This window comes from Oscarella lobularis, chromosome 1 (genome assembly GCF_947507565.1).
Source record: "Oscarella lobularis chromosome 1, ooOscLobu1.1, whole genome shotgun sequence".
NCBI lineage: Eukaryota > Metazoa > Porifera > Homoscleromorpha > Homosclerophorida > Oscarellidae > Oscarella > Oscarella lobularis.
The window spans coordinates 4,240,276-4,267,422 of NC_089175.1; the positions used below are offsets into that span (position 1 = coordinate 4,240,276).

A 27,147-nucleotide genomic window follows, 5' to 3' on the forward strand; every position below is an offset into this window, starting at 1 on the left:
ACAAAATAAATAAATCGTTGACAAAACAGATCTATTGCCGGTATGTCCCACCACGGATTGTAGAGTACTATCCGTGGTCACACCATAGATAGTACTACCGTGTATACTATCTATGGTCACACCATAGATATAAAACGTACTGTACGTTTTACACAGTGGGGCCTGGCCTCGCATTCCTAACGTGGCCGGGGCAGAGACGTGGGTGACCGTATTTTACTTGTACATATTGGATTCCTAGTTCTTTCTTTGTATTGCTGTGCTTTTCGCAGTGATTTTCACAAAGCGCGAGCGCAAGCACCCCTTATCAACGTCGCCGCCGTCACCGTCACCAGAATCTGGCGCCGATGCCGAGACCCATGTTGTCTCGACCGCAAGAAGAGGAAGAGCGCGATCTTAGGGCGGCCTTTCTGTCAACTGAAAGCGATGGATCTACAGAAACTACTTCATTGATTTCTGATATGAGCGATCCTCCTCTGTTTGGTTGATCATGGGTCAACAATTCCGAGTCAAAATGATGCCGCTTTACTTACTATCACAGCCAGTCACGGTGGCACATGCAAAAAGAACTTGAAAATTAGTACTCTCATGCATTGTCTTTTAGAATCCTCTGCTGTACATTTGCTTTCACGATTTGGAGCTGCTTTGATTTGGGAGTGGCAGCAGATTGCGAAGTCTCTTTAGGTAAATAGCCGGATCTCGCGTCCGGGACGATCTTCTGAAGTTCCTCTGTTTCAAAACGCTTCTTTTCATGTAAAAGACTGCACAAACCTGCATTATTGGGCCTTAATTAGGAGAGTGCGACCTCTAGCTGAGGGAATTCACGAATCTGCTTCTCTTTTGAGGCAAAACAGGCCGAGGCCAGGAAAGGAGAAGCACACAGCAACTCAGGAAGTGACTAGAAAAAACAAACTCTTCTCTTGGTCAAGAGAAGACACAGCGTAAAAACTCAGATAAAGTCACAGTAAGAAAAACAGACCCACAAGTGACTAATAGTCGGCAATAGTCACTTGTGGGTCTGTTTTCTTATCTGTCGTGCCATAGAGTTCTCAATTTCTGCCAAACACATGCTCAACCATTGACAAGAATTTTTAGAATTCTTCAGCTAGCAATTTTAGCAGCCAACTGATTACGACTGGCTTGTCCCTGGGCTTGTCCTAAAGGCAGGGGCGATGGTAGCACCAAACATCCGGGAGTTCGTCAACGACTGCTTCCTTAGGTCGTTTCGCCTTCGTTTGTGTCTGGACTCTGTCTGGACTGTCGACGAAGTTGCTACATTACTTCATTTGTGTCTCTCGTCAAGCGGAAGAGCGTATATCGCGTCTGTTGGTGAGAAATTAGCGACGTAGAAAACCCCTGGGCCGAAAACACCGTTTCTCAAGCGACGATTGCAACGAACGAACGAACGAAATATTGACCCTGGTATAAGGTGGCCACTGTCTATTGTGGAAAAGTGGTCCTTGGCAGAGAAAGCCGTAAAAACCCCAAACGGCTCTCGCCCCGCCTCCAAATTTTCGAGCGCCGTTTTTCTCGCGAATTCGCTCTCTAGTGCAGGTCTGTCGACGCGAAGTGCCAAGAGCGATACCAGTGTATCGTTAGATAAGCAATCCGGAATTGAGCAGAACGAGCAAAGCCATAGTAGCTCTCAGAGATCCTTCACGCTGTTGTTAGTGACGGTCCCGCAGGCGCCGACGATTTTCTTCCAGCGTTTATATCTGCGTTGTTATTCTGGGCAATGTCAGCGAGACTCCGTATTCAGTAGGGACGGGACGCGAGGATGTGATTTCTTTTCTCCTTCAACTGCTAACCACAGTGTAACCAACAGGGCCAAGTGCAGACAGCAGCAAAGTTAGGCAATAACGCCGTTTAGAACAGAAAACACATTACCACGACACACTTGAGTCAGACGTACATAGGCGGCGGCGGTGACCGTGGTTGAATCTCCCCACGCCACACCGGTGATTTCTTTCTAGGTACACTACATTGTTGGCCAGCCCACCTGCATGAACCACGTTATCGATGAGACGGACGATGTTGCATTTCGGACTTGTCCGACTTCCAGCCATTGAAAGCGATAGAAGTAAGTGCTGCATAGTCGCTTTTTCTGGAGAAATATTATTCTGTACTCAAAAAAGAAATCAACTGTTAAATTAACAAGTTGACCAGTGAAGTAACCACATAGAACACTTGCTGCTACAAAATCGTACCACTAACGCGAAGAATAGTGAGAAACTAAAAACTGAAAAAATACTACAGCTGGATAATAAAAAGACGCCACAAGAGTTGGAAAGGTTTGAGTAATCGGTTTAATGTCGTCTTGGCTGCTTGAATGCGCCTTTAGTATCACATTAGGAACAAAAATGTGCAACACTGCTACGGCAAAGAAAGTCGAAAACAAAAATCTTCCATTGAAACCAAGATGATCCCACTGAGAAGTTAGGTGCGGAATTAGAAAAATTGTAAAAGTGATGTTAGCTAAGGTACTGATGCTTTCGACGACAATGAAGAAATCAATTGCAGAACGGTACTTTAAGAAATTTTTCTTAAACTTTTCTAGTATTTCCTGGCCATCTTTTTCTGCATCTTTGGCCTTGGTGCTATTAGTGGTAGCACTGCTATGTCTCTTGCGACTAGTATCACTTGCGTCATCTTTTTGTTCACTAGTTATAGAGGGTAATTCTACTATGTCATCTCCATCATCTTTTTTAGCGTCTTTGGCCTTGCTAGTGCCATCACTGTCATGCCTCTGGCTACTAGTATCACGTGCATCATCTTTTACGTTGTCGTTGGAAGCACCTGCTCTAGAATTGTTACCAGATGTACCAGTGGTAGCCCTGATAGGTCCCTGGCCATCACAAACAGATCTCTGGCTGTCATCTCCTTCATCCTTTTTTGCATCTTTGGCCTTGCTTGTGTCATTACTGTCAAGCATCATGTCTGTCACTGGTGCATCACCGCCAGATCCAGATCTCTGGCTGCTATCTTTATCATCTTTTTCAGAATCTTTGGCCTTGCTAGTGCCATCACTGACGCTACTAGTATCACGTGCATCTGAATTGTTACCAGATGTACCAGTAGTAGCCCTGATGTCATCGCCAACAGATCTCTGGCTGTCATCCCCATAATCTTTTCTAGCACCTTTGGCTTTGTGAGTGCTCTTAAGTCTCACATATAACGCACCATATTCTGACATTCCTCGGCGTGGCCTTTTTTCATCATCATCGTCGTCACTGTTTTGAACAGAAACCGTTTGTTTCCCAGTAGTTTGATTGCTCTTTGCCTCCTCAATTCTATGTATTTGGCTCCAGCCCGTTTTATTGTCAATTTTAGCTTTTATGAATCTGTTTACCATTATCCATCCGTCGGCCCACGCAAAGAAAATAAGAAAGTAGAAACCAGACATCCGCCAATACATGCCATATGCAATAAAGAAGGAAATGTCATCAAAATCTAGCCATCCATCTAGCAGCCCTACACCGCGAGGATGCCAAGCATTCCAAACTATCATCCCAGTGTAGACAATATCTGCAAGCATAAAAAGAATTCCCCATATCCTTGTGCTCATTTTTGAAGGAAGCTGTACCACCGTATCCTCAGTTGAGTCGATAATTTGTTCTCTCAAAAAAGTCTGAAGGTCAACAATGCTTTCTCTTAGAGAGTATAGAGACACGAGAGAAAGAACAAGAATAATCAGTGACATAACGGCCAAGGAAATTGTTAGGCCAATGGCACTTGTTTTTAGATTATTGTGTGTGCTTTCATCAAATGCATGATAAGCTGGATAAATTGACGCAAAGATACTGAAGCCAAGCCAAATAAAGATCATCGATACCTTAACTACAACCTTCAAAATCTGAGTCCGAGTGGATTTTGTTTGTGATTCTGTCTTTGATTCTATGGAAAGCACAACAATGATTCCAAGCGGTGAAAGAAAGCTTATTTGATCAACAACGAATTGTAGAAATGGAGACATCCAATTAGTAAACGATGGCGTCTTCCCCTTCCCAACATGATAGCTTAGTTCAATCTCACCGTAGCATTTACATGTACAGTGGCATTCTTGGTGGCACTGGCATTCTTGGTGGCACTTTAGGCAGCTGCCGGGACAGCAGCGACAGCGGCAGCATGTGATGATTATTATGATCACAGATACAAAAAACAGCAAATAACTTAGAATACAATACGAGATTGAAACTGCCTTTTCTTTCGGCCCAGGATAATGCCAGCATCTAAATACACGAATTTTAATGTACTCCTTGTCTCTAAGTTCCAGCGCAGTTGGTACTCCCGTATGCCAGGTTAGCCAGCGAATAAGCGACGTAGCGTTAAGAAAATAAACAGATTTTCCAGACTCATTTACCAAAGCTCGAAGGACATTCCTTAGCTTTGTGGCACCCTCTGGATAATTGTCAAAAAATGTACTCTCAATGTTGATTGTGAATGGTTGTCTAGCTTGATAGTATCCATGAAACTTTAGCTCTGCGTTTGCACGATACCTCATATTCTTTCTAAAGACTTCAACAAAATCTTCTTGCTTGCTTTCTAGTTTCATGCAGCTTTCTAATGAGTAGCAGACGTCTTTTTCACTAAAGAAAATTGCGTTGTTCGAAATGATCCAGGGTTTAGTTAGCACTCCGGGACAAAGTGGAGTACTGCCATTTGTAGTGTCGTTGTTGCACAAAATCGTGGGGTACGATAAAGTAAAAGGGTACATCGGTTGTCGTACACGGTAGGAGAGATCAGCTAAAATGCTTAGGTTTTCATGCTCGTGTGCGAGATCACTGTAGGCTTGAAACAAATTCTCATTGAGTATGAAGTCATGTGCTCTGCACGATTTCACATGTTTGTCGTCCTCGTCCTCGTCTTTCATGGACTCTGAGTCTTTTATTATTTTGTTCAGCTTTTCAATGCATTCGCGAAGAGCACCGCTCCATTCGTTTGCGGAAGCGTTCGCCGAAGGAGGTTTAGGATAACATCCGACTTCGTGTCTTTTTTCAAGAGCATCTCGAACAACTGTTTCGTCGAAGCCATCGCTAGTTTGAAACAAATACGTTATTGAATGTTTATGGCAAGAGTCAGTTGCGCTGATGTCATTCAAAATTGCTTCCATCGTGCTAAAAAAGCTTCTCGTTATCTTGCCGTAAGCAATTATCATTATAAACATCGGGTTTTCTCGCGGGTTCGGCATGTTTGGGACTCCCATAGGACATCCACAGTTGTCTTTGTACTTGCAGTTATCCAGAGAGCACATTTCTAACTGGGAGCTCATTGGAGAAGGTCTGGAAAAAATAATTGTTAATACAGTTTAGCCATATGCACGCACGCGCACCTAGAACAGCGACTGGGGACCCCTCAAGTCCCAAGCCTCTACAGCAGGCCAGGTAGAGTGAAGGACAGCTCTACAGTACGCTGCCGCGGCGAGAGCGACTCAGCGAGACGTACGGCTACATGTACCTAGGCTTCAATCTGGGCTCACTAGATTAGCATCTCAGGGTTTTGCCAAGGTGCTTAGATTATGTACGCGCTGGTAAACACACCGGTTTAGTAGCGTCAGAAGAAGAATCCAGCCAAAAACTCGTGCCATTGTCTGAGCACTCTAACATCCGTGTTCTGTAGGGGACTTCCAAGAACTTCTAACGAAGTTAGCTTTGAGGTGTGGCAATTGCCTAAAGAATGACGTCACCTAAACTTTTTTGTGCCTTAGAAACGTCTAGTTAGTCTGGATCCGCTTCGATCATGTATGAAATTTGCTATTTTGCACCAAAACTGTAAATTTGTTGGTGCGTTTGTATTGCTACAGTCGCAGAAAGCTAATTTTATTATTAAATTAGGTTGCATCTTTTCTTCATTCGCTCAGAGAGTAACCCAATTACACTCAATTGTGATGCATCAGCAAAGCAAGCACTGCGGCGCAGCAGGTAGGAAACGTCAGTCTCCGTACTGGAGATTGAACTTGCTAGGGATATAAGCGGCTACGACCCTATAATACGGCGCTACGCTCTGGACTTGCCAGCGGAGACCACGCGCCTTGTGGGATCAGCATTTCGACGAGGAGAACCTACGGAATGAGCCGTTAATTCACGGAAAAGGGTCAATCAAAATTCTTTCCTGGCTCAATTTTTTTCTGACTGGTACGATTGGCAGAAGGCTGACGTCGTTTCAGATGTTGATCAAAGAAGAAGAAGAAAAAGGCCGGGGAGACCAGGAAAACGAGCGAGCATCAGGACTAGATGACAACCTGGTATTGCTCGCTGTCAAAACAGCACAAAGAAAATAACGACGGAAGAACGACTTTGATAGAGCCTCCCGTCCGCGCGGAGCAGCTCAATCGTAACGCGCGATCCGTCTAGTGACCGCAAGACCACTTTCTTGACGAAAATCTGATCGTGATTCGACAAAAAGTTAATGACTTGAGAGTGGAAGCCTTACTTTCCACACTGTCTGGGGCTTACGTACGCTGCAAAAATTACATCTATCGAGTATCCTCTCGAAGACGAACGGGGTTGGCGATGCGTTGGAACCGCTAAAGTCCTTATCGAGATCAACATATTTGGCGGCTCCAAGAAGCTGTGTCTTCATTCGTCTTCAGCACCGTTTTTGTACCAGTAGGCAAATTCTTTGCGTGCAGTTGAGATCTATTTCTAAAATATTCTTGTAGATTGTTTGACGAGTGACGAGATGAATCAAAGTCTCCCCATATAGTCAAGAGAAAATACAGCTTAAAGATTCTGCAGTACATTCTTGGTTCTAATAACTCTCAAAATTGTGCTTTTGAATCCTCTAAAAATCATGCAGAACAAGATTATGGGAGTGCTCGAGTTGAGCTGGCACAACGACACCGGGAGCTGCCTCCTGCTGCTAAACAGCGCTATAGGTGCGCACGTGTAGTTCCATCTAAATGTATGATCTAACAGCGTTTCAGATGGTTTAGGTAGGCTCACGACTTCTAGTTAAGTCTACAGGACAGCAAGTTGCACGCTCCGAGAAGACTCGGCTAGCAAAGTTCCTAATTTTTGGCGTCAAACGGCGTCCTCGCGTACATTGCTTTACGTCAATTAGGTAAGAGCGAAGGAGAGAGAGACATCGTCTAAGCTACCGTGCGCGTCTTGTTTCTGAGGGATGGGATGGGAGTGGGGAATGTCCCCATGCGTAGGAGGCAGCAGCGTTGCAGAATAGTCACAAGGCAATGACATAACTCGAATCCTTTCTATGTATTCCGGGAGACGTTGTTTATAGATCATTGATTGTGGGAATGCTTGGAGGGTCAACTGAAGGTCACAATGATTGAAACAAGATGCTTCAGCTAGGGATTTGCATTGTGGCAATACTTGGTAGGATTTGGCGCTCTATTATACTTCATACCTCCCCAAATGCAAACGATCTCCGTCTCTCCAATATACCTAAACCAATTGGCTTACTGATGATTCCTTAGATTCCTTAGGAAACTTAAATAATTGCGTGCATATATATATATAGTCCGTTCGTATTCTCGTTACGTGTCATCGTGCGTTTGCTCGATCAGCGAAAGATCAGCTGGCAGAATTAGTTAAAGTGGGGCTCAATAGTCAATAGTAAAGTATTGTGTAGTCTAAGGATTTTATAGGAGGAGGGAGCACAGTCTTTGACTAAGCATCTCATAGCTGCGGATCATAAAAAGGGAATTATTCTTGTAGCTGAACGATTGGCCGAGTGTCAATGCGTTCCCAGAGGTGTATATATTCCGGCAGGTACTCCGCCGGAGGCGGTATATATATTCTGTCAGGGGATGTTCGTACTCCGCCTGCAGGCGGTATATTTTTTCGTCAGGGGATGTTCGTACTCCGCCGGTAGGCGGTATATATATTCCGTCAGGCGTTGTTCGTACTCTTCCGGCAGGCGGTATATATATTCCGTCAGGCGGTGTTCGTACTCCGCCGGCAAGCGGTATATATATTCCGTCAGGCATTGTTCGTACGCCGCCTGCAGGCGGTATATATATTCCGTCAGGCGGTGTTCGTACTCCGCCTGCAGGCATATATTCCGTCAGGCGTTGTTCGTACTCCGCCTGCAGGCGGTATATATATTCCGTCAGGCGTTCGTACTCCGCCGGTAAGCGGTATATATATTTCCTCAGGCGTTGTTTGTACTCCGCCTCCAGGCGGTATATATATTCCGTCAGGCGGTGTATATATTCCGTCAGGCATTGTTCGTACTCCTCCGGCAGGCGTTGTTGGTACTCTGCCGGCAGGCCGTATATATATTTCGTCAGGGAATTTTCGTACTTCTCCGGCAAGCGGTATATATATTCTGTCAGGCAATGTTCGTACTCCTCCGGCAGGCGGTGTATATATTTCGTCAGGCGGTGTTTGTACTTTTCCGGCAGGCGGTATATATATTCCGTCAGGCATTGTTCGTACTCCGCCGGTAGGCGGTATATATTTTCCGTCAGGCCCTGTTCGCAATAGTGTATAGAAGAAAAAGGCCCTTAGCAATAGTGTATGTCTTCTCATACGTGGGAGACAATCTAATAAGTCATACGCACAGCAGGGTTCTTGGGGGAGCCTGCAAATTAAATGTTTCACTTGGGATCTGCGTTGGGTAAGACTCCCCGTCAAACTTGCTGATTATTTCATTTCTACTAAATGTAAAAAACATCTGCCGAGGGTGTGTACTGTTCATTGAGGGCATACTGTTTTTTCACTTACGTTTGTCTCTTAGCTGATCCTGAAATTATTCAATATTTGGCCGAGGGATCATCGCGTGGAAAGGCCACGTCGTCTTTCCGGCTTGGAACAATTGCTTTACGCCAATTAGGTAAGAGAGAGGGAGAGAGAGACATACTGTTTAGCTCTCATGTTGAATCGTCTAAGCTACCTTGCGCGTCTTGTTTTTGAGGGATGGGATGAAAGTGGGAAATGTCCCATGCGTAGGAGGCAGCAGCATTGTAGTCACAAGGCAATGACATAACTCGAATCCTTTCTATGTATTCCGGGAGACGTTGTTTGTAGACCATTGATTGTGGGAATGCTTGGAGGGTCAAGTGAAGGTCACAATGCTTCAGCTAGGGATTTGCATTGTGGCAATACTTGGTAGGATTTGGCGCTCTATATTATACCTTGATTCCTTAGATTCCTAACTTCCGTTTACGTAAAAGCGTGCGCATGAGTTCTACTCAGTTTTCCTATTAAGCCCCACGATCTCGGTTTTCTCGGCGTTGTGTGGGGGTCTGCAAACGGGGGACCGGTCGTTTCTTCGAAGAGAAGGGCAAAGGGGCTCTGATCTATGGTTTCACTTTCGAAAACGCTCCCACATATCGTCAGCTGATGGCCCCTCTCCTTCTCCTCCCTCTTCCCTCCCCTCTTACCTCACCTGTCTCTTAGTCTAACCGAGACTTCTTTAGCACTATTTGCCGGCGTCAAAGCGAAGATTGCCGCCTACATCAATATTCCCCGGCCTCAGAAGTATCTGGTCCTAGGAGAAACGACAAACAAAGCCTTTCTGTTTTGCAACGGCAGCTCCTCAACGAACGGCCTGCGAATCAGTTTGTCGTTGTCCCCAGACCCAGCCAGACCCAGCCAATCATCCAAAAGTTCCTTTTGTTCCCATGACTCCCGGCGGCAAGACAGACGATCACTACTCCGTCAAGTGCACACCGCCCAACGGCGGATTTGCGAACGTGAGCAAAGCGTTCTGCGTATTGGGAATCGCCAATGTAGTCACGGAAGACGCCGGCCAGTACAGCTGTCAAGTCGAAAGCTTGAGCCATTCGATCCAAGCGGCTCGCGCTCAAGTGGGAGTTCAAGTTTATCGTGAGACTCGAGAAAAGAAAATGAAACGTTAGCCGCAATACATGTGCTCTTTTTGCAGAAAAATTTATCATCGATACTGCTGAGTCAAACGCTTGACGTCAACGAAACCGATAGCGTCGTATTGAAATGTCGAATTAATCCGCAAGACGACCTCTTGGACTTGTTCGTTCAGTGGAGACGTTCAGGTGACGTCATACAGTCGAAGGACAGCAACGAGCAGAGTATCGTGGGTGAGTTCGACTACACATTGAAGTCGGTGAATCGAAAGGATGCAGGCGTATACCAATGCGTCGTTATATCCCAGAACGACGGCGCCGTGATCATCGATTCCGGCACGAGCACCACATTGGACGTTAACTGTAAGTCACAAGCGAATGAACTAATAGATATTTGAGTTTCTGTTTATATGCATAGTTGCGCCGATAGTGAACATTTCCTCGAGGCCGTATTTTGCGGAGAATCATTCTGTGCTGATCGACTACCATGAAGCCGATTCTCTCAACTGCACCGCCGAAGGCTATCCGCGTCCTCGCCTAATCGTGTCGCGCAACGGCCATAATTATAGTGGGAAACAGATCAATAATACGATTACAATCAAATTTTTCCTTCAGCCACTGGATATAACGACGGTGTGTACTGCTGCAATGCGTCGAACAAACTTGGCAATCGCACTGCGTGTTTGAAAGTCAGAGTCAAAAGTAATGCCTTTGTTAAACGACGAGAGTACTATATAAAATCATTTGAGCATTGCTTCGTAGTGCCCCCAACGATACTCAATCTTGCAGTCACAGGCGAAAGGAACCGTTTACTTCCAGCAAACACAATAGCCACTCTCACGTGCCAGGCGAAGGGGAAACCTCCACCGCCCGTCTCATTATATGACCCTCTTGGGCAACGCGTACAAGTACGCGACCCGTAGAAGCGGTTGAAACAGGACTAGCCACCACGTTCAAATTCAATACAAGCTTGGTGAAAGAACGTGTTTCGCTAATAATTCGGTTGGAAACGTCACGTCAAGACACACCCTTCGTTTGAGTGGTAAGATGAGTGCTTTACAATATTCATCAAACGCGATCAATTTTTCTTACATTAGTTGTGATTGCATTTCACAACGTGACGACACTGATGCATTCAAACGAAAGTGACGGCAATCAACAGTGCCGCCCCGAAGGCTCTACGCTGTGCTGCTCAGCGACTGCCGGAAATAACTCACTGACCGTTCGAATATTGAATTCCAAAGGAAAGGTCTTGAATTCGGCAACGGGCATAGGAGAAAAGACCTGCGCAACTGTCACGAAGACTGGAAACTACAGCTGCTTTGCTGGAAATCAATTCAGCAACGCGACAAGGTTTTTAGAGGAACACGTTCGGTATTGTTCCCAGGCGGCTATCACCGGCACCGGCATTGGGGTTTTTGCCCTTTTGATTCTTCTTGTGGTAACTTTGGGAGTTATAAGGTAATGCTTCTTGACTCATGTTTGCGTTGTTCTATTGTTTCTTTTGCATCGGAAGGTGCATCGGAAGATTCCGAAGTCCACAAAGGAAAAGTACAGAATCTCAGCCCAGGAACGAAACTACGCCCTTGCTTTCATCACTGGATGGTAAGGCTGACCACACTCCGTCGGTTCTGTCACAAGCAATTGCAGGTGATGCCGAAGTATCACGAACGGCGGAGGACGACAATATAGGTAAAGCAATTATTTTATAATTTGTTACGAAGAGTATTTTTTAAAAAATAGATAAACAAATTGCGATTGTTTCAAACGTAATTTGCTACAATTGGAAAGACGTTTTTCGTGTGATCGAGCCTTCGTTGCAAGACGGAATCCGTTTCCTCGAGTCCGTCGTCGAGGAGGCTAAGAACTCCAGACGCCCAGGCTCCTATTGGGCGGATTATTGCTTACGAAAATGGATCGGTGAAAACACCAACTCGGACCCTAAACCGGAAAGCAGTTTTCTCCATACCGTGCACAAAGCTCTTCTGGTCCTTGAAGAGATGGATCTCGTTGAAAAACTCTACATGGATTTTCCAGTTCTCAAACCCAACCAAGGTGAGATTCTCGACAAAGTGTTCTTGTGCTAAATAATTGATCAATTCTAAATTGGCATTTAGAAAGCGAGCTGCTTTTGTCCGCATCTTTTGAGAAAAAGTAGATGTCGAACGTCATTCCCTATCGTTGCTTACTTTTGTAACGGCCGTCATCCTCGTGTTTCACCGTCTGCAAACCCGTTTTTCAGTCAGATTCATTATTCAACATTGTACCAAGGCCAGGAAAGGAGCAGGGCACAGCAACTCAGTAGCTAACAAGATAAATCAAACTCTCTCTCCGTGTTTGAAAGAAAACACAGCGTAAAGACTCAGACAGAGCTGCAGTACACGGTCTGCTTTATCTGTCGTTTCATAAAGATCTTTAAAAATGTCTGCCAAACGCATTAATTTGTTGGCTTCTAAAATTGCTGATTGAGGAGTTTGAGTAAAAATACTGCTTGTCAGTGGTTGAGCATCAGTGTTAGGATATATCCGGGAATTCGCTAGTCGTTCTGAAAACGTTTTCGGTCATTTCGCCTTCTTTTGTGTCTGGACTGTCGGCGAAGTTGCTCCATTTGTGTTAGATGAAAGAGCTTAGGGATGGTCTTTTGGTGAGAACTGGAATAAACCGAAGACAGTAACTGTGGTCATCTTTGTTTTGTTTCGTTCTTTTTTTTCCTTTATAACGCGACCACTTAGGCCGCGTTGGGGGCGGACATTGGGAGGGTTAGCATTAGGTTATAGGTGAAAGCTCTTCTTTTTCTGGAGTGGGGCCCCCAATCAATGAGCTGTCCGCATAGTCACTAACGAAACACAGATATGAACGAGGAAACAGAGAAAACGGTGCCGTATAACACGGACTGGACCCAACAGAGAGTACAGCACTACCAGTACGCATATCGTGGCAAACTCGACGATGTTCACACATTCTCGTTGTTATTGTGAATCACTCACGTTGATTTGGCTCTAGCTGAGCCAAACAAGATACTCAACCTTCCCGTTCTAGATCTAATTAAGCGGCCATAACATGATGCAGAAACGTCTTCTATTTCTGGTAGCAGCGTATCTCGTCTCATCCGAGGGTGAGCAGTGCATGGCTGTGATTAATTAGTTGATGAACTTCAGCATGGGCCTCTGTATAGACGAATGCGATCACCGTGACTATTACGTTCCGTGCGATTTCTCTCTGAGTGTTCCCAGTTGCGAATGGCGCGAAGGATCGCGTGTCAGCGGCATCGAATGTAGGAGCACTTGCACGGCATCGGAGTCGGTCGGCTCTCGCTATACACTCGAAATGCTTCTCGGCGACAAGTCAATAAAAGAAACTGGGTCTCGATATGAGCTCCATTGCTTTTACCCTCCCAACCCCTATCCGTTTGAGACTGTCCGTGGCCTCTCATATTGTTCTCTTGTTGTCAAAAACGTGTCGCGCGACGACAAAGGACGCCTCGCTTGCATTCTTTACCGAGACGGGACTTACATGAGCTGCAAGAGTTCCACAATCAAAGTTCTATGTAAGGTAGAAAGGCCTTGCCGTTTTGCATTACGACTTTTTTGCGCGCGCGCAGCTAAGCTTCGGCCGTCGGATCTGACTCTCGTGCAGATGCCCGACGATGGAGCCGTCGTCGCCGGGTCGTCGTTCTCGATGACGTGCCATGTCAATTCAGGGGTTTATCCGCTTCCTATAATCCGATGGGTACACAATAAGACGCGGGTGGTCAAAAAGGAAAAGAAAGGGAGCCTCTTTTCAACGTACGCTGTGCCGTTTTTGAATGAGACGAACGCTGGAAGATACGAGTGCTGGGTGCAGAACGAACAAGGCAATGTGACCAAGAATCTGCCCAACCTCTTTGAAGCAGCAGGTATGGTCAAGTAGTAGTGTTGTCGTATCTGACTGGAATAGAAAGCGTTTGCGTATTTTTACGCCGCTGTTTTGGTACGCCTATTCTTCACTTACGTTTCTCCTTTCAGTTTGACCTGAAATTATCGAATTTTCGGTGGTGATGGATACAAATGAGTCAGACCGCGATGTCGTCGTTGCGTGCAAAGGTCGCGTCGTCGATTTCTTCTGCACAGGAAACGGTAATCCTGTGCCAAACGTGACCGTGATGCACGTAAAGTCAGGCGAGTCGTCGTCGTTGCCGCAGCTCGTCGGCGGTGGATCAGCAACGGCCATGTTTACTGTAACAAATGCAAGCAGAGTCGACAACGGCACGTACGTCTGCCGGGCTGAGAATAAAGTTGGCGTCGTCAATGTCAGTATCACTCTGATTGTTTGCGGTGAGAGCGGATCTGAAAATCTCTTCCTTTTATGCTTGACTTCTTGTTACGTAGAATCTCCTCCGAGTATTTCTTTTTACGTTTCTCCCAAGCCCAGCTCGTCTTCTCAGTGTTTGCCGGTCGACGGAGGTTTCTCTCTGAAGTGCCTAGCGCATGGGTGTCCCAACCCTTCGATTGAACTCATCCCTCCAGCGTCCACGGGCATTGTAGCACGCAATGGCGAAGCTGTTTATAAAATTACAAACGGTAGCCCAAACGGGGCGTACGTTTGCAGAGTGGCAAACGTTTGTGGAAATGTATCAAAAGTGCATCAACTATGCACTACAGGTGAGTAAGTTGGAAGCCAAAATTCGCCAGTTAGTAACTAATTTTTCAGATACCGGTACTCCGGACATTTGGGTCATCGTCATTTCAACTGTTGCAGCATGTCTTTTCGCTGTTTTGCTCGCGGTAATCTTATCGCCAGTTGCAAAAAGGTGTGTTCGTTTCTTGTTGGTGCTGCTGACCGCATCTACCTGCCCCTAGATTGCATCACTCTTCTCGTCGGGTACGAAGTGAGTACGGAGAGTATGGAAGTATTTCAAGCGATACTGCTCCTATAGTCGCTGCTAACCAGGACTCTGGCACTCTTCCTCCTCAAATGCCTGATTAAGAGCATCAGGACTCCCCAAGCGGCCATCTACATTGAGCGATTCTCCTTTCTACGATTTTGTCATTTTTTGTGATTAGTCTGTCTGTACCTGGGTCAATTTATATCCTAATCCTACGCTCTAGAGATGCGCTCGTACGTGCGATTCCGCGACAGGTAGAATAGTGTGTGGAAAAAGCTTCTATTTATGGGATGATTTTTTAAACCCTGGAATCTAACTTTTTTATTCAATTTGGGTCACCTCTCTGATTCCCAATAAAACGATGGGGATTGGTTGTCCCTTTGACCTCGCGGTACCAAACTGACCTCACACCATAAATTGTAGCTAATATTGGCTTTTTGTAGAAGTTCATTTCAACCCAGGTAAAGAAGATAATTATTTCGTCGTCTACGTGCCCGTACAATACGTTCTAGAACACTTGCGAGACTGCGAGTGCAAAGCAAGCTGCCTCTGCGATCGCCTACAAGGTACGACGCTCCTTATTTAGTTGCGAAGCAGCAAGAAGCGTTCTTGGTGCTGTCACGCCGTTGCGTAAAGCAGCGTTTAGTCGTATCTTTCGAAAACGCCTTAGAGCCGAGGTTTGAAACGTGTTGGAGACAGCTTTTGCTTATCAAACGCGATCGTCGCTTGAGAAACGGTGCTCCTTGGCAGAGAAAGAGCCCTAAAACCCCCAAACTTCTTTTCGCCCCGCCTCCAAATTTCGAGCGCCGTTTTTCTCTGTAAAGTCGCTGTCTAGTGCAGTTCTGACGACGCACAGTGTCAAAAACGATATCAGTGTATCGTTTGAGACCGTCACAACAGAGTGAAACTGAGCAAAATCTGCAAAATCGTGAACAAGCTCGACTCGCCTTCTCATTGTGTGCTGGTTGACGGAGGTTTCTCTCTCAAGTGCTTTGGGTTTCCCAATCCTTCGATTGAACTCGTCTCCCTAGCGTCCACATTCGCAGTATGAAAACGAAAGTATTGTTCGAGGCCTGTTTGAGCAGGTAATCCGGAATTATGATGTTGGTCGGGAGGTTTGCTGTACATCGACGTCAAACTCTCAATATACAGTGTAACGGAGTTTGGAGGTGAGCAGCCAAAGCCAAAGCTATAGAGGTCCGGTTGATGTGCAGTTCAGCTCAAATGAGCTCTACGAGTACCGCACTGTACGTGCATGGTCTCGCGTGATCTCGCAGCTCGATCTCACAGTACTCAATCCGCCCCCAACGTACCCAAACCACTGCAGCCAGGTGATTAAAACTTGATTTCAAGCAATCGATTGAGTAAAAATGAAGTCGAAACGTCGTCAAAGACGCACGAGGAAGAGTTTTCTTTTCATCACTTTCGCCTTCATCGCAAGCTTGCCGCAGACAGGTAAACCATTTTCCTCAGCTGCGTTTATCGAGTGCGCGTTTCTCGTCACAGACGAACAGGTTGACGACGCGTTGAAGTCCCCTATCAAAATCACCATATACGGCGGCTCCGAGACCCTGTGTCTTCATTCGAATCCCGGAGCTTTCGTCGAATGCAGCGCTATGTGCGACGACGAATCGTCACCGGAACCCTGTTTTATGTCGATTAGTCACAACGACGAGCCCATTCGAGCGGACGATCGTCACACAATTGACTGCTGGCATTGGAACATCACTGTGCCGGCCATGGACTCTCCGGACGTTTTAAAATTTGCTGGGTGCAAGTTTGGAATGTACGACGTTCAATTGACCGACGAAGGAAAGTATACCTGCAAATTGACTAGAGGTAGCTCAGTGGATAGGAGAAGTGTACCGATAACCGTTCTCTCTGGTAATGCCAATTTATGAAGTTGTTTAACTTTGTATTATGTCTTCTTTACTTCAGGGAAAATCGTTTTTGCGGGCAAAAATGAAACGATAACAGTTGAGCGTTGGAAACCGTTAGAGATCGACTGCTGCCTAATGGCAAACTCTTGCTCGGACAATTCAACGACCATGCACTTAAAACACCACGATCGCTATGTAGACGAAGACTTTCATGTCTCGTCGTCTCTTTTATGCCACAATTACACAAAGCAGTGGGCTCATCTGCGTGATCATGGAACATACTTTTGCGTTGCCGAGAATTCAGCAGAAACGGCATATCAACGACACACCGTCTTTGTACATGGTATGCTCACCTTTACTAACGATCAGTTAGTGAGTGATTGTACTTATTACAGATCGTGCTAAAGTTACGTGCTTCTCAAATGATGATAGTGACGAGAACTGCAATCAGAAGCATATGTGGATACCTCAAGGCCAGGACGTAACGCTTCAGTGCCGTGCGAGAGGTTTTCCCGTGCCCTGGGTGAATATCAGCTGTAGCGGTGGCCAAAGCAACGATTCAATAGGAGAGCGCGTCTTCCTTTTATTAGCAAACTTCTCGAAGCAAGACGTTGGAAGCTGCAACTGTTCGGCAGATAATGGCGTTGGGGGAAGAGGCACGTCATCTGCGACACTCGCCGTCGCTCTGTTTCGTTAGTGAATTGAATTGCTCAATTGTTTTTATCTTTTACCTGGATTTTTATAATAGGAAACGCCAACATTGATTATTTTACTTCAAAAGTAGAGAATGGCGTTCTTCACGTAGTGTGCGAGGCATCCGGCGAACCGGTGCCGTTTGTTTCCCTATACAATCCCGACATGTCTCTTCTTAATGAAAGCGACGGAAGGGCAACGTTTCAATCAGGAAGTTATTTATTTGGTAACTACTCATGTGTAGCGAACAATACTGGACAAATTAGTGTGATGACAATAAACCTCGAAGGTGACCTACATTGAGACTGTGCGGGAAACTGTTTTCTTTACGTTTTCACGTTTAGATAAAAGCTCTGCCTTCGAGTTGTTAGTTGGCGGTTTGGCTGTTACGATCCTGATCATTATTAGCGTTGCTACATGTACTGTTATGAAACGCCCCACGCGGTAAGAGAAAGGTACCTTCAAATTGCCCGCTAAGCAGTTATTCCGCATCTCGCAGGCGTCCTACTCCGGAACAGACGCCGTCGGCACAGACGCCGCCGTCACGACCACCGTCGCCGCCGTCATCCTCCCTGTCACCGTCACTGCCACCGTCACCACCGCCGTCGCTGCCACCACCACCGTCGCCGCCGCCGTCCTCACTGCCACCGCCATCGCAGTCGCCTCCATCGTCACTGCCGCCGTCGCCGTCGACGCCATTGCTGTTGCAGCAGCAGCAGAAGCATCAAAACCAGCAACAGAAACAGCGAAACCAGCAAAACCACCACCACCAGGAGCAGCAAGAACAGCTCTCACAGCAGCAGCTCTTGAATGTGGCTCCCGCGACAAGACACAAGCCGTCTCAGCCACCAGAAACGAAAGAGGAAGGTCTTAGAACAAACTTTTACTCGAATCGGAGCTATGGATCTGTAGACACCACTCTATTGGTTTCTGACATGGACGACCCTCCTCAGATTAAGGTCAGTGGTCAACAACCATAAAATTCGTGGATATGAGATCACGATGGCACAGAAAAAAATTTTATGGTTTTGTTTCTAAATGTCGTCTGCTGTATGGAACTTTTATTTGATATCCGTCAGATTCATTTAGTCAACATTGTACCAAACTGACCGAGGCCAGGAAGGAGCAGCACACAGTAACTCACGAAGTGACGAGATAAATTAAACTCTTCCCGTAGCCAAGAGAAGATACGGCGTAAAGATTCAGACAAAGCCATTCGAAGGTCTGTTTTTTTGTGATATGTCGTTTCATAGTCAATTTCTTCCAAACAGATGCTCAATCACTAGCAAGGTTTTTTACTCAAATTTCAATTTTAGCAACCAATAAATTACAAATGACAAGAATGTATCAACGTACCAAGTATCCGGGAGTTCGTCTCGTTTCATTGCCTTCAAAAAACGTTTCTTTACGTCAATTCTCCTTCATTTGTGCTTGGATTGTCAACGAAATTCCTTCATTGGTGTCTCTCGTCGAATGAAAGAGCTTGGCGACAGTCTTTTTGGTGAGAAACGGGCGACGCCGAAAATTAGGGCCGAAAACAGACAAGCAGCCAACAGGAGTCAACAGTTTGTGCCAACTTCCGCCGCTGTAAAAGGGTTGATGCACGTCTGCGCGGCTTTTCTGTAGTCTGGGGACCTGTGAGCTTCGCACGCTTCGGTCCGATTTCCACTGCCATAAGATATTCGCTAGTGAGCTGAGGTAGCGGTGGCAGACGTTTCTCTAACGTTTTTTTGCTATTGATTGCCGCTGGCTCGCTCATCTCAGCTAAACTTTAGATGTATTTTCTATTTGGCTATCTATTTATATTTTAGGTATTGCGTCATCCAAATTTGCATTTTTCATTTGAGTACAGTACACCTTCCTCGGATTGTTTCTCGATTCGTTTTGAAGAAGCTTGCGCAGCGATGAAGTCTTTAGCTCATCAGAAAGGTATACATATATATATATAGGAATGCGAGAGTACTGGATTTGAGCAAATTCGACGCCAGGCTTCGCACATTTTTTGTTGTTTTCGTTGTTCGCGTTGTTTGCCTACTGTGCACAGTTTACGTTTCGGAATAGTTTAGTCAGGTGCTCCTTTTAGCGAATACAGAGCGAATACTGAGTCGCTTGGCTCAGAGCCAGCAACATACTCAGACTTCTCGTTCTAGGCTAAAACGGCCGTAAGATGATGCAGAAGCGTCTTCTATTGCTGGTAGCAGCGTATTTCGTCGCATCCGAGGGTAAGCAGTGCATGGCGGCGAATTAATCAGCGCACTTCAGCATGGGCCCACACAGACGAACCGTGCCATCACCTTGGCTATTACACCCCCTGCAATTTCTCCCTCTTCGTGCCGAAACACGAATGGCTCGAAGGATCGCTCGTCAGCGGCATCAACTGCACGAGCGCTTGCACGGAAACGGAGCCATCCGGCGCTCGCTATACACTCAGGATGCTTCTCAACGACAAGCCAATCAAGCAGAATGACTCGGAGTCTCGATTTGAGCTCGAATGCTTCGAGCACTTTCCCATCGACGGGCCGTGGCCGAGTGCCGCCGTGCGCCCGGCGTGTTTTCTCGTCGTCAAGAACGCGTCGCGCGAAGACGCCGGACTCCTCGCTTGCAATCTTCACCGACACGAGACTCACATCGGTGGCAAGCGCTGCGAAATCAAAGTTCTGTGTAAGGTGGTAGAAAGGGCTTGCCTCTTTGGATGACGACTTCTTTTTGTGTGTAGCAAAGCCTCTGCCGTCGGATCTGACTCTCAGGCAGACGCCTGACGACGGAGCCGTCGTCGACGGGTCGTCGTTCTCAATGACGTGCCTAGTTGATTCAGGGGTTTATCAGCCTCCTACGATTCAATGGATTCACAATGAAACGCAAGTCGTCAAAACGGAAAAGAGAAATTTCTCATTGACGCACGAAGTGCCGTTTTTGAATGGGACCAACGGTGGAAGATACGGATGCTCGGTGCAGAACGAACAAGGCGAGACAATCAAGAATCTGCTTAACATCTTTGAGGCAGCAGGTATGGTCAAGCACCTCGCCGTTTTGGCACGCTTTATCTTCTTTCACTTACGTTTCTCCTTTCAGTTCGACCTGAAATTAGCGAATTTTCGGCGAATGGTTACAACGAGACGACCCGCGACGTCGTTGTGGCGTGGAAAGGCCACATCATTGATTTCGTTTGCAGAGGAAACGGTAATCCCGTGCCAACCGTGACCGTGACGCACGGGAACGAGTCGTCGTTGCCGCAACTCGCCGGCGGCGGATCAGCAACAGCTAGATTTATTGTGACGAATGCAAGCAGCGTCGACGACGGCACCTACGTGTGCCAGGCTGAGAATAAAGTTGACTCCGTCTATGCCAATATCACTCTAATTGTTTGCGGTAAAAGGGGATCTGAGAATTTTATTTGATCGTTTCTTCATGCTTCTCTTTGCGTTATGTAGAAGCTTCTCCGAGTATTTCTTCTTTTGACGTTTCTCCCAAGCTCGACTCGACTTCTCAGTGTGTGCCGGTTGACGGAGGTTTCTCTCTGAAGTGCTTTGCACATGGGTTTCCCAGTCCTTCGATCGAACTTGTCTCCCCAGCGTCCACACGTGGTTTTGTAGCACACGAAGGCGAAGCTGTTTACAAAATTACGAAGGATAGCCCAAACGGAACGTACGTTTGCAGAGTGGCAAACGCTTGTGGAAATGCATCAGAAGTGTATCATTTATGCACTACTCCGACTACAGGTGGAGTACACATGGTTTTTAGTGTTGGTCAGCGTTTACCGTTTCTTAGACTTTTGGTTCATCTTCATCGCTGTTCTTGCTGCAGCACTTATTATTGGAGTTGTCGTCATCGGAAAAGCATCAACCACTCGAGGATCCAAGTAAGTATTTCTTTGTATTGCTGACCTTTCACTCTATGCATTTGTTTACAGCGTGGATTCTTTGAGAAATGAGATCTCGGAAAGGCGTCCTGCAACGCGGCGTCGAGCGCGGTAAGAGAAATGTACCTTCAAACTATTGCCCACTAAGCAGCTAGTTATCCCGCATCTCCCAGCTCCCCCTGTTCAGTACAGACGCCACCGTCGCCATCACCGTCGTCGTCGCCATCACGGTCGCCGTCACCATCGCAGTCGCCGTCACCATCGCTACCCCCACCATCGCCGTCGTTACTGCCGCCGTTGCCATTGTCGTCGTCGCCGTCGTCGCCATTGCTGTTGCAGCAGCAGCAGCAGCAGCAGCAGCAGCAGCAGCAGCAGCAGCAGCAGCAGCAGCAGCAGCAGCAGCAGCAGCAGCAGCAGCAGCAGCAGCAGCAGCAGCAGCAGCAGCAGCAGCAGCAGCAGCAGCAGCAGCAGCAGCAGCAGCAGCAGCAGCAGCAGCAGCAGCAGCAGCAGCAGCAGCAGCAGCAGCAGCAGCAGCAGCAGCAGCAGCAGCAGCAGCAGCAGCAGCAGCAGCAGCAGCAGCAGCAGCAGCAGCAGCAGCAGCAGCAGCAGCAGCAGCAGCAGCAGCAGCAGCAGCAGCAGCAGCAGCAGCAGCAGCAGCAGCAGCAGCAGCAGCAGCAGCAGCAGCAGCAGCAGCAGCAAGAACAGCTCTCACAGCAGCACCACCTGCATGCGGCGCCCGCGACAAGAGTCAGGTTGTCTCAGCCACCAGTAACGGAAGACCAAGGTCTTAGAACGACCTTTTACTCTAAGACGAGCTATGGATCTACTTCATTGGTATCTGACATGGATGACCCTCCTCAGATTTAGGTCAGTGGTCAACAGCTATAATCACACGATGGTACAAGAAAAAAATTATTGTACTGTAGATGTTTTTAGTGTCGTCTGCTGTACATTCACATTTGGAGCTGCTTTAAAATTATTCGAAATACATATTACGATTCTCTATAGAGTGACGTAGTCTATTGGAACGTCATCGTGATCATCATGACGTCGCGCCTGGATACATACATGTAAACACGTCACGTGTAGAGCGAGTCAAAATGGCCGCTCCTACGAAGCAAGGCCGTAGCGTACATGTGCCTAAAGTCGCCCAGGCAGGTCTAGCAGTCACCAAAATATTCTTAGAAAGTGTCTGTTTATCAGGTGAAGAACAAATTGCCCGCTGATGTGCAAATCACGGCCGAACAGCTTCTTCGCGAAGCGAAGGAACGCCAGCTCGAAGCCGTCACGTCTAACCGGTGAGCATCCGAAACGATTGCAAAGGGCCGATAAAACTAGGCTCCAATGCAAAAAATAACCGATCCGGAAGAGCTCGCGGATTTTCGACTTCGAAAAAGAAAGGTACAGCTCGCGAGGGCGTGGTTTTGAGACGTTACACGTACTCCTTTAGGATAACATTCGAAAGAATCGACTGCAGATGACGAATTGGATCAAATACGCCAAATGGGAGGAAAGCCAGAACGAATTTCAAAGGTCTCTCTTATTAATTCTCTATAGCGAGCATACTACGTCGCGTTTCTAGAGCGAGATCCATATACGAACGGGCGCTCGATGAAGATTCGCGCTGCGTTCCCGTTTGGTTGAAATACGCCGAAATGGAAATGAGGTGGGAGGGGAAACGAAACTGGCGCGTTGTCATAATTTATGTGTTTGTTGAATGGCACAAGCAAATGAACCACGCGAGGAATATATTCGATCGATGTGTCACCGTCTTACCGCGAGTCAACCAGTTCTGGTAAGTAGACGTAGCGTTCGAAACGTCTTTGAGATTCCCGGAGAAACGTTTGAAGGATTGCAGCTCCCCCGCTCAGATAATCTGACGAGAGCCAGCGCGCGCGCGGTGCTCCAGTACTCAGTCAACGAGTGCCGGCGCGCGGCGCGCCTGTACTCAGTCCTGATCCTCGTTTAGGCGTAGCATAGACTGATTTAAACTATGGGCGTAGCGCACGTTTCGCTATACATGTACCTGTTTATAGAGGCGCCATATATCACCTAGATTTTGCTGACCGAGCGCATTGCCGTTTCTTCGTATCCGTTCGCCTTTCGCGTCCAAATAGCGACTGAATGTCTTTAGAATAGATCTCCAATTTACTTCGCGGCTGATTTTTCGCCTCTACTTGCTCGTATAGACCATTTTGTCATGCGTCTACAACTGACGTCATGTGTAGCGTGACAGGGCGTGTCTTGCGTACGTGGCACGCGTTTTATTTTCGTTTTTTCGCGTTTCTACAATGATTTACGACAAAATTCATTCGCGGTTGTGATCAGAAACGTATTTGCGGCCGATTGAGAGTGGTTTTAGTTCGATCAGCGCACTTTTTGTGGTGAACAGCTGCAGTGGAAGTGACCCAGGCAGGGTTGTTATATATATACCCAGCATTTCCATATACCTATCAGTAGCAGGAGCATGAGCTCTTGGCTAGGATAGAAGGGAGTTGGAAACTCTCCCCAAGGGTTTGACCATCATGGCCCGGTGGTCGGTCATTCTCCTCACCCGACAAGGGCTCCGGCCTTCCTAGTCCAATAGCTCCGCTGCGCCTGTGAGATACCTCTGATACCGGATAAACCTCCATAGCACCGTCTTCCGTGTGGTTTGTATCAAGTGTCGTAACCTTTTAAATTTTTAAAAATTTGCTACGTGAAAGAGTCGCGTTTTTTTGACATTTTAACGGTCAAACGACGCGTTTCTTCAAAAGGGGCCTCAGTTTACATGTACCTTGCGTTGTATAAAGCGTTAGCCAGTGGCTCATAAGTGCTTCCTTTAGGTACAATTTTTCCTGGAGGAGATGCTTGGCAATGTGGCTGGCGCTCAGCAAGTCTTTGAACGTTGGATGGAGTGGGAACCCGATGAACAGGCACTTGAAATATCTTTTCTCTCCTTAGGCTTGGCACTCCTATATCTAGAGCTAAGATACAAGGAAGTAGAACGTGCCAGAACAATCTATGAAAGATATATCCTAAACCACTGCCAATATTTTGAAAAACGAAACGAATTCATTATCTCTTTCTTGTATTTTTCTTGATGATCTGCTTACTCGTTCTCGTTCACCCAGAAATCAAGACCTCGATAAGATACGCCGATTTCGAGGAGAAGCACAATTTTATTGGTGGGACGCATATAGAGAGGGGGATTACATCGTAGCAATGAGCTTCCCAGGTGGCGCTCGCAATGTCTACGAACGAGCGTGCGACTTTTTTGGTGACGAGAACATGGACGAGAGACTCTACGTTGCCTTCGCTAAATTCGAAGAACGACAAAAAGAGGTTCACTTAGTAAACCTGATTGTAACTGTCTAATATTTTTTTCTCACTTTGCAGCACGAAAGAGCCCTGGCTATTTACAAGTACGCCTTGGATCGAATTCCTAAAGACAGCGGTCAGGTCTGAAGCACTGTTTCCTATTACTATTTTTCACTACTTAGCTATTAGGAACTCTTCAAAAACTATACTTTTCACGAGAAAAAGTTTGGCGATAAGTTATCTATCGACGGAGTCATACTCAGCAAGAGACGATTTCAATACGAAGAAGTCAGTGACACCGACTATTAGAGGAGAATATATATATAGAAACGGTGGGTCTTTTCATAAGGAAGTAAAAGCGAATCCCGAAAACTACGACGCTTGGTTCGATTATCTCCGTCTAATGGAATCCGAGAGCAACGTCGAAAGCACGCGGGAGAGCTACGAAAGAGCCATTGCAAACGTTCCGCCCTCTCAGGTCGCTTGCGTCGTAGAAGAATATGTGTGATTTTTTACCAGCCAGTTTAGGAAAAACGGCTGTGTCGTACGTACATCTATCTGTGGATCAATTACGCTTTGTTTGAAGAACTCGAAGCAAAGGCAATAATTTTTTTTAAAAATTCTGTATTTGCCTGTACTGATTCTCTCTCTCTTCTTAGGATGTTGACCGGACTAGCCTCGTTTACAAGGCGTGCGTTGATTTAATTCCTCATCGAGCAGTAAGTCTTTGGTTTCAAGCAGGAGTCGCACTTAGACGCACCATTGCCTGTCCTTTTGCAAAATAGTTCACGTTTGCCGCTTTGGTATGCTCAGTTTGAAATCAGACAGAAAAATCTGCCTCAAGGGCGAAAAATTCTCGTATAAATATGACGATTTTTCTAAGCGACCGGATTTATATTATAGGGCATGGCTTTGGGAGTTTGTCCTAAACCGAAGCTATTCAAGGGCTACATTGAGTTGGAACTTCAGGTGTGTAGTTAACTACTGGAGTCTCCTGTGCTCCAAATATTGAATAAATATTTAGTTGCGCGAATTCGACCGGTGTCGAAAGCTCTATGATAAATTTCTTGAATATCTTCCGGTCAATTGTATGACGTGGACTAAGGTAGGAGTCCCTGCCTGCTTGAGAACCCCACTTGGGCGGTTGGACCTAAAACAGTTGTGCACAATAGACGGTTGCGATCTTCTCCTAATGCCAGGTTGGTGCAGTCGCCTCGGTACGAAAATCGAACCTTTTACGTCCAAAATCGTGACATTCGCCGTATGAAAGCAAAAGTATGGCTCACGTCCGGACTTTGAGCAGGTAATCCTGAGTGTCGGACGATATTTGGCCCTTCGCAATAGCAAAACCGTGAACTGTAGCTCATGGTTTTTGGCTAGTTGGCTCACTTCTCCGATTTTTATTTTTCTCATAAAACAGTGGGGATTGGTTTTCTGTGTAACTTCGTAGCATCGAATTGACTTCAAATATTTTTTGTAGACAACGATGTCATAACGTGACCGGAAATGAGAAAAAAATCACAGTGAAGGTAATTGTCGTTCCAACGGCACTCCATAAGCTCCAATCATTTTCTTCTCCAGTTTGAAGAAGAAGCAGACGAAGAGGTAGACCGTGGTCCCAACGTCCTCGGCAAGACGGGTCGGCCCAGTTGCGGGGCCGCGGGGCTTGCAACTTAATTATAAGTTTCAGCTCTATAAACTGCCTGTATGCCTCCTTTTGGTATGAGGCCATAGCGTCTAAAAGGCCAGCGTCTCCTGGGCAGGCCTACATCAATCGCTGAAGTGGTTGTGCGGCCCCGAGAAGAAAAACTGCCCATTTTCATGGCGTGCATCTCCACCGGAGGCTACTATTCTTGTTGGTAGTCTCCATAGGAGAACGACACCTAGAACGACAAAATGTGCCTGCATGCGTCTCACTTTGTGTGAGATGGCAGCAGGCACACATAGCTGTGGGGACTGCAGTCTCAGTCTCACTATGGGGACTACAGTCTTAGTCCTGCTGTGGGGACTGCAGTCTCAGTCCCACTGCTTCACCTGCTGGCAACGGCAGGTGAAGCGGCAGCGCAGAAACACCAGTGGAGTACGGTTTTTTCTTTATATTTTCAATAAAATTTTGAGCATGGTTTCTCCTACTTTTCATGTGCAGATGGCAAACGCGCGCGGTGGCCTGGCTTCGAAACTCGCGCGCACGCGTAAGGCTGACCTCGTCCGCGCGCGCGCGAGTTCTCCAGGCCATGTCTGCTTTTGTCTCCATACCCTGGAGATCAAAAGCTGCACACACTAGTAGTATTTCTACATTTTCATGCAAGTTCATACAAGACATGCGAAACTGTTCTCTTCTCTTCTTACTTGTGCCAGCCTCTTCCCTTCCGCTCTGTCTAAAAAAAACGAAGACAGGATTAATAAATTACAGAGTAATTACAAGAGTCTGGCCAACAGACTCTCTTGTAATAAATTACAGTAAAATTACAAGAGACGGGCCAACAGACTATCTTGCAATAAATTATAGTGAAATTACAAGAGTCTGGCCAACAGACTCTCTCGTAATAAATTACAGTAAAATTACAAGAGGCTGAAAAAACGCGCCTCTTTCACGTAGCAAATTTTTAAAAAATTTAAAAAGGTTACGACACTTGATACAAACCACACGGAAGACGGTGCTATGGAGGTTTATCCGGTATCAGAGGTATCTCACAGGCGCAGCGGAGCTAATGACTAGGAAGGCCGGAGCCCTTGTCGGGTGAGGAGAATGACCGACCACCGGGCCATG

The 27,147-nt window shown here is 46.6% G+C and overlaps 4 protein-coding genes, 1 long non-coding RNA gene and 1 pseudogene across 23 annotated transcripts; 5 read left to right on the forward strand and 1 right to left on the reverse strand.

The window, feature by feature from the left end:
- Window positions 1–1,302: 1,302 nt before the first annotated feature.
- Window positions 1,303–2,579, forward strand: LOC136195886 (uncharacterized). The gene is made up of 3 exons (XR_010672010.1): window positions 1,303–2,077; window positions 2,133–2,288; window positions 2,339–2,579. It is a non-coding gene; the product is annotated as an uncharacterized lncRNA (long non-coding RNA).
- LOC136195768 (uncharacterized) lies at window positions 2,099–5,605 on the reverse strand. Of its 2 annotated transcripts, none has more exons than XM_065985230.1 (2): window positions 5,535–5,605; window positions 2,099–5,276 (listed from the first exon to the last, which is right to left on the reverse strand). In XM_065985230.1, the coding sequence occupies exons 1-2, from the start codon at window positions 5,579–5,581 to the stop codon at window positions 2,207–2,209; spliced, it is 3,117 nt and encodes a 1,038-aa protein (XP_065841302.1). In that variant the 5' UTR covers window positions 5,582–5,605; the 3' UTR covers window positions 2,099–2,206. The 2 variants fall into 2 exon arrangements, with proteins under 2 accessions (XP_065841302.1, XP_065841310.1); XM_065985238.1 differs by having other exon boundaries at window positions 5,327–5,580.
- LOC136195801 (uncharacterized) lies at window positions 5,352–12,293 on the forward strand. 14 transcript variants are annotated; one of them, XR_010671973.1, is made up of 20 exons: window positions 5,353–5,435; window positions 5,490–5,650; window positions 5,702–5,777; window positions 5,829–6,602; window positions 6,656–6,871; window positions 6,920–7,056; window positions 7,115–7,180; window positions 7,234–7,548; window positions 7,601–8,640; window positions 8,695–8,790; window positions 8,872–8,931; window positions 8,985–9,065; window positions 9,377–9,785; window positions 9,844–10,144; window positions 10,200–10,483; window positions 10,544–10,823; window positions 10,879–11,242; window positions 11,298–11,473; window positions 11,525–11,836; window positions 11,899–12,293. XR_010671973.1 is itself a non-coding variant. In XM_065985268.1 (20 exons), the coding sequence occupies exons 16-20, from the start codon at window positions 10,911–10,913 to the stop codon at window positions 11,937–11,939; spliced, it is 816 nt and encodes a 271-aa protein (XP_065841340.1). In that variant the 5' UTR covers window positions 5,362–5,435; window positions 5,490–5,650; window positions 5,702–5,777; window positions 5,829–6,602; window positions 6,656–6,871; window positions 6,920–7,056; window positions 7,115–7,180; window positions 7,234–7,548; window positions 7,601–8,640; window positions 8,695–8,790; window positions 8,847–9,065; window positions 9,377–9,785; window positions 9,844–10,144; window positions 10,200–10,483; window positions 10,544–10,823; window positions 10,879–10,910; the 3' UTR covers window positions 11,940–12,274. The 14 variants fall into 14 exon arrangements, 1 of the variants encoding a protein (XP_065841340.1); XR_010671969.1 differs by having other exon boundaries at window positions 5,829–6,238; window positions 6,298–6,602; window positions 8,847–9,065; XR_010671958.1 differs by having other exon boundaries at window positions 5,354–5,435; window positions 8,847–9,065; window positions 10,200–10,349; window positions 10,397–10,483.
- A 22-nt stretch (window positions 12,294–12,315) lies between these two features.
- On the forward strand, window positions 12,316–14,860 carry LOC136195867 (roundabout homolog 2-like). Of its 3 annotated transcripts, none has more exons than XR_010672005.1 (8): window positions 12,316–12,425; window positions 12,821–12,896; window positions 12,957–13,328; window positions 13,383–13,676; window positions 13,786–14,094; window positions 14,149–14,421; window positions 14,471–14,570; window positions 14,620–14,860. XR_010672005.1 is itself a non-coding variant. In XM_065985365.1 (8 exons), the coding sequence occupies exons 4-8, from the start codon at window positions 13,818–13,820 to the stop codon at window positions 14,744–14,746; spliced, it is 729 nt and encodes a 242-aa protein (XP_065841437.1). In that variant the 5' UTR covers window positions 12,322–12,896; window positions 12,957–13,328; window positions 13,383–13,676; window positions 13,786–13,817; the 3' UTR covers window positions 14,747–14,860. The 3 variants fall into 3 exon arrangements, 2 of the variants coding, with proteins under 2 accessions (XP_065841437.1, XP_065841433.1); XM_065985365.1 differs by having other exon boundaries at window positions 12,322–12,896; window positions 14,620–14,648; window positions 14,697–14,860; XM_065985361.1 differs by having other exon boundaries at window positions 12,322–12,896.
- A 287-nt stretch (window positions 14,861–15,147) lies between these two features.
- Window positions 15,148–18,573, forward strand: LOC136195781 (uncharacterized). 3 transcript variants are annotated; one of them, XR_010671945.1, is made up of 8 exons: window positions 15,148–16,100; window positions 16,152–16,529; window positions 16,584–16,868; window positions 16,921–17,217; window positions 17,274–17,507; window positions 17,563–17,662; window positions 17,718–18,440; window positions 18,490–18,569. XR_010671945.1 is itself a non-coding variant. In XM_065985257.1 (8 exons), the coding sequence occupies exons 2-8, from the start codon at window positions 16,016–16,018 to the stop codon at window positions 18,196–18,198; spliced, it is 1,860 nt and encodes a 619-aa protein (XP_065841329.1). In that variant the 5' UTR covers window positions 15,148–15,619; window positions 15,677–16,015; the 3' UTR covers window positions 18,199–18,573. The 3 variants fall into 3 exon arrangements, 2 of the variants coding, with proteins under 2 accessions (XP_065841329.1, XP_065841321.1); XM_065985257.1 differs by having other exon boundaries at window positions 15,148–15,619; window positions 15,677–16,100; window positions 17,718–18,573; XM_065985249.1 differs by having other exon boundaries at window positions 17,718–18,573.
- A 3,368-nt stretch (window positions 18,574–21,941) lies between these two features.
- On the forward strand, window positions 21,942–26,503 carry LOC136195914 (crooked neck-like protein 1; annotated as a pseudogene).
- The last annotated feature ends 644 nt before the right edge of the window (window positions 26,504–27,147 follow it).

Bases quoted from the DNA above. Each gene is read 5' to 3' on its own strand.
- LOC136195867 (XM_065985361.1), top strand. From the start codon at position 13,818: ATGGATACAAATGAGTCAGACCGCGATGTCGTCGTTGCGTGCAAAGGT. The intron at 14,095-14,148 runs GTGAGAGCGGAT...CTTGTTACGTAG, and splicing joins TATCACTCTGATTGTTTGCG to AATCTCCTCCGAGTATTTCT. The intron at 14,571-14,619 runs GTGTGTTCGTTT...ACCTGCCCCTAG, and splicing joins TTATCGCCAGTTGCAAAAAG to ATTGCATCACTCTTCTCGTC.
- LOC136195801 (XM_065985268.1), top strand. From the start codon at position 10,911: ATGCATTCAAACGAAAGTGACGGCAATCAACAGTGCCGCCCCGAAGGC. The intron at 11,474-11,524 runs GTAAAGCAATTA...TTTAAAAAATAG, and splicing joins GGCGGAGGACGACAATATAG to ATAAACAAATTGCGATTGTT. The intron at 11,837-11,898 runs GTGAGATTCTCG...ATTGGCATTTAG, and splicing joins AGTTCTCAAACCCAACCAAG to AAAGCGAGCTGCTTTTGTCC.
- LOC136195781 (XM_065985249.1), top strand. From the start codon at position 16,016: ATGAAGTCGAAACGTCGTCAAAGACGCACGAGGAAGAGTTTTCTTTTC. The intron at 16,101-16,151 runs GTAAACCATTTT...TTCTCGTCACAG, and splicing joins CGCAAGCTTGCCGCAGACAG to ACGAACAGGTTGACGACGCG. The intron at 16,530-16,583 runs GTAATGCCAATT...TCTTTACTTCAG, and splicing joins ACCGATAACCGTTCTCTCTG to GGAAAATCGTTTTTGCGGGC.
- LOC136195768 (XM_065985230.1), bottom strand. From the start codon at position 5,581: ATGGCACGAGTTTTTGGCTGGATTCTTCTTCTGACGCTACTAAACCG. The intron at 5,277-5,534 runs GTGTGTTTACCA...TATTTTTTCCAG, and splicing joins CTTCTGACGCTACTAAACCG to ACCTTCTCCAATGAGCTCCC.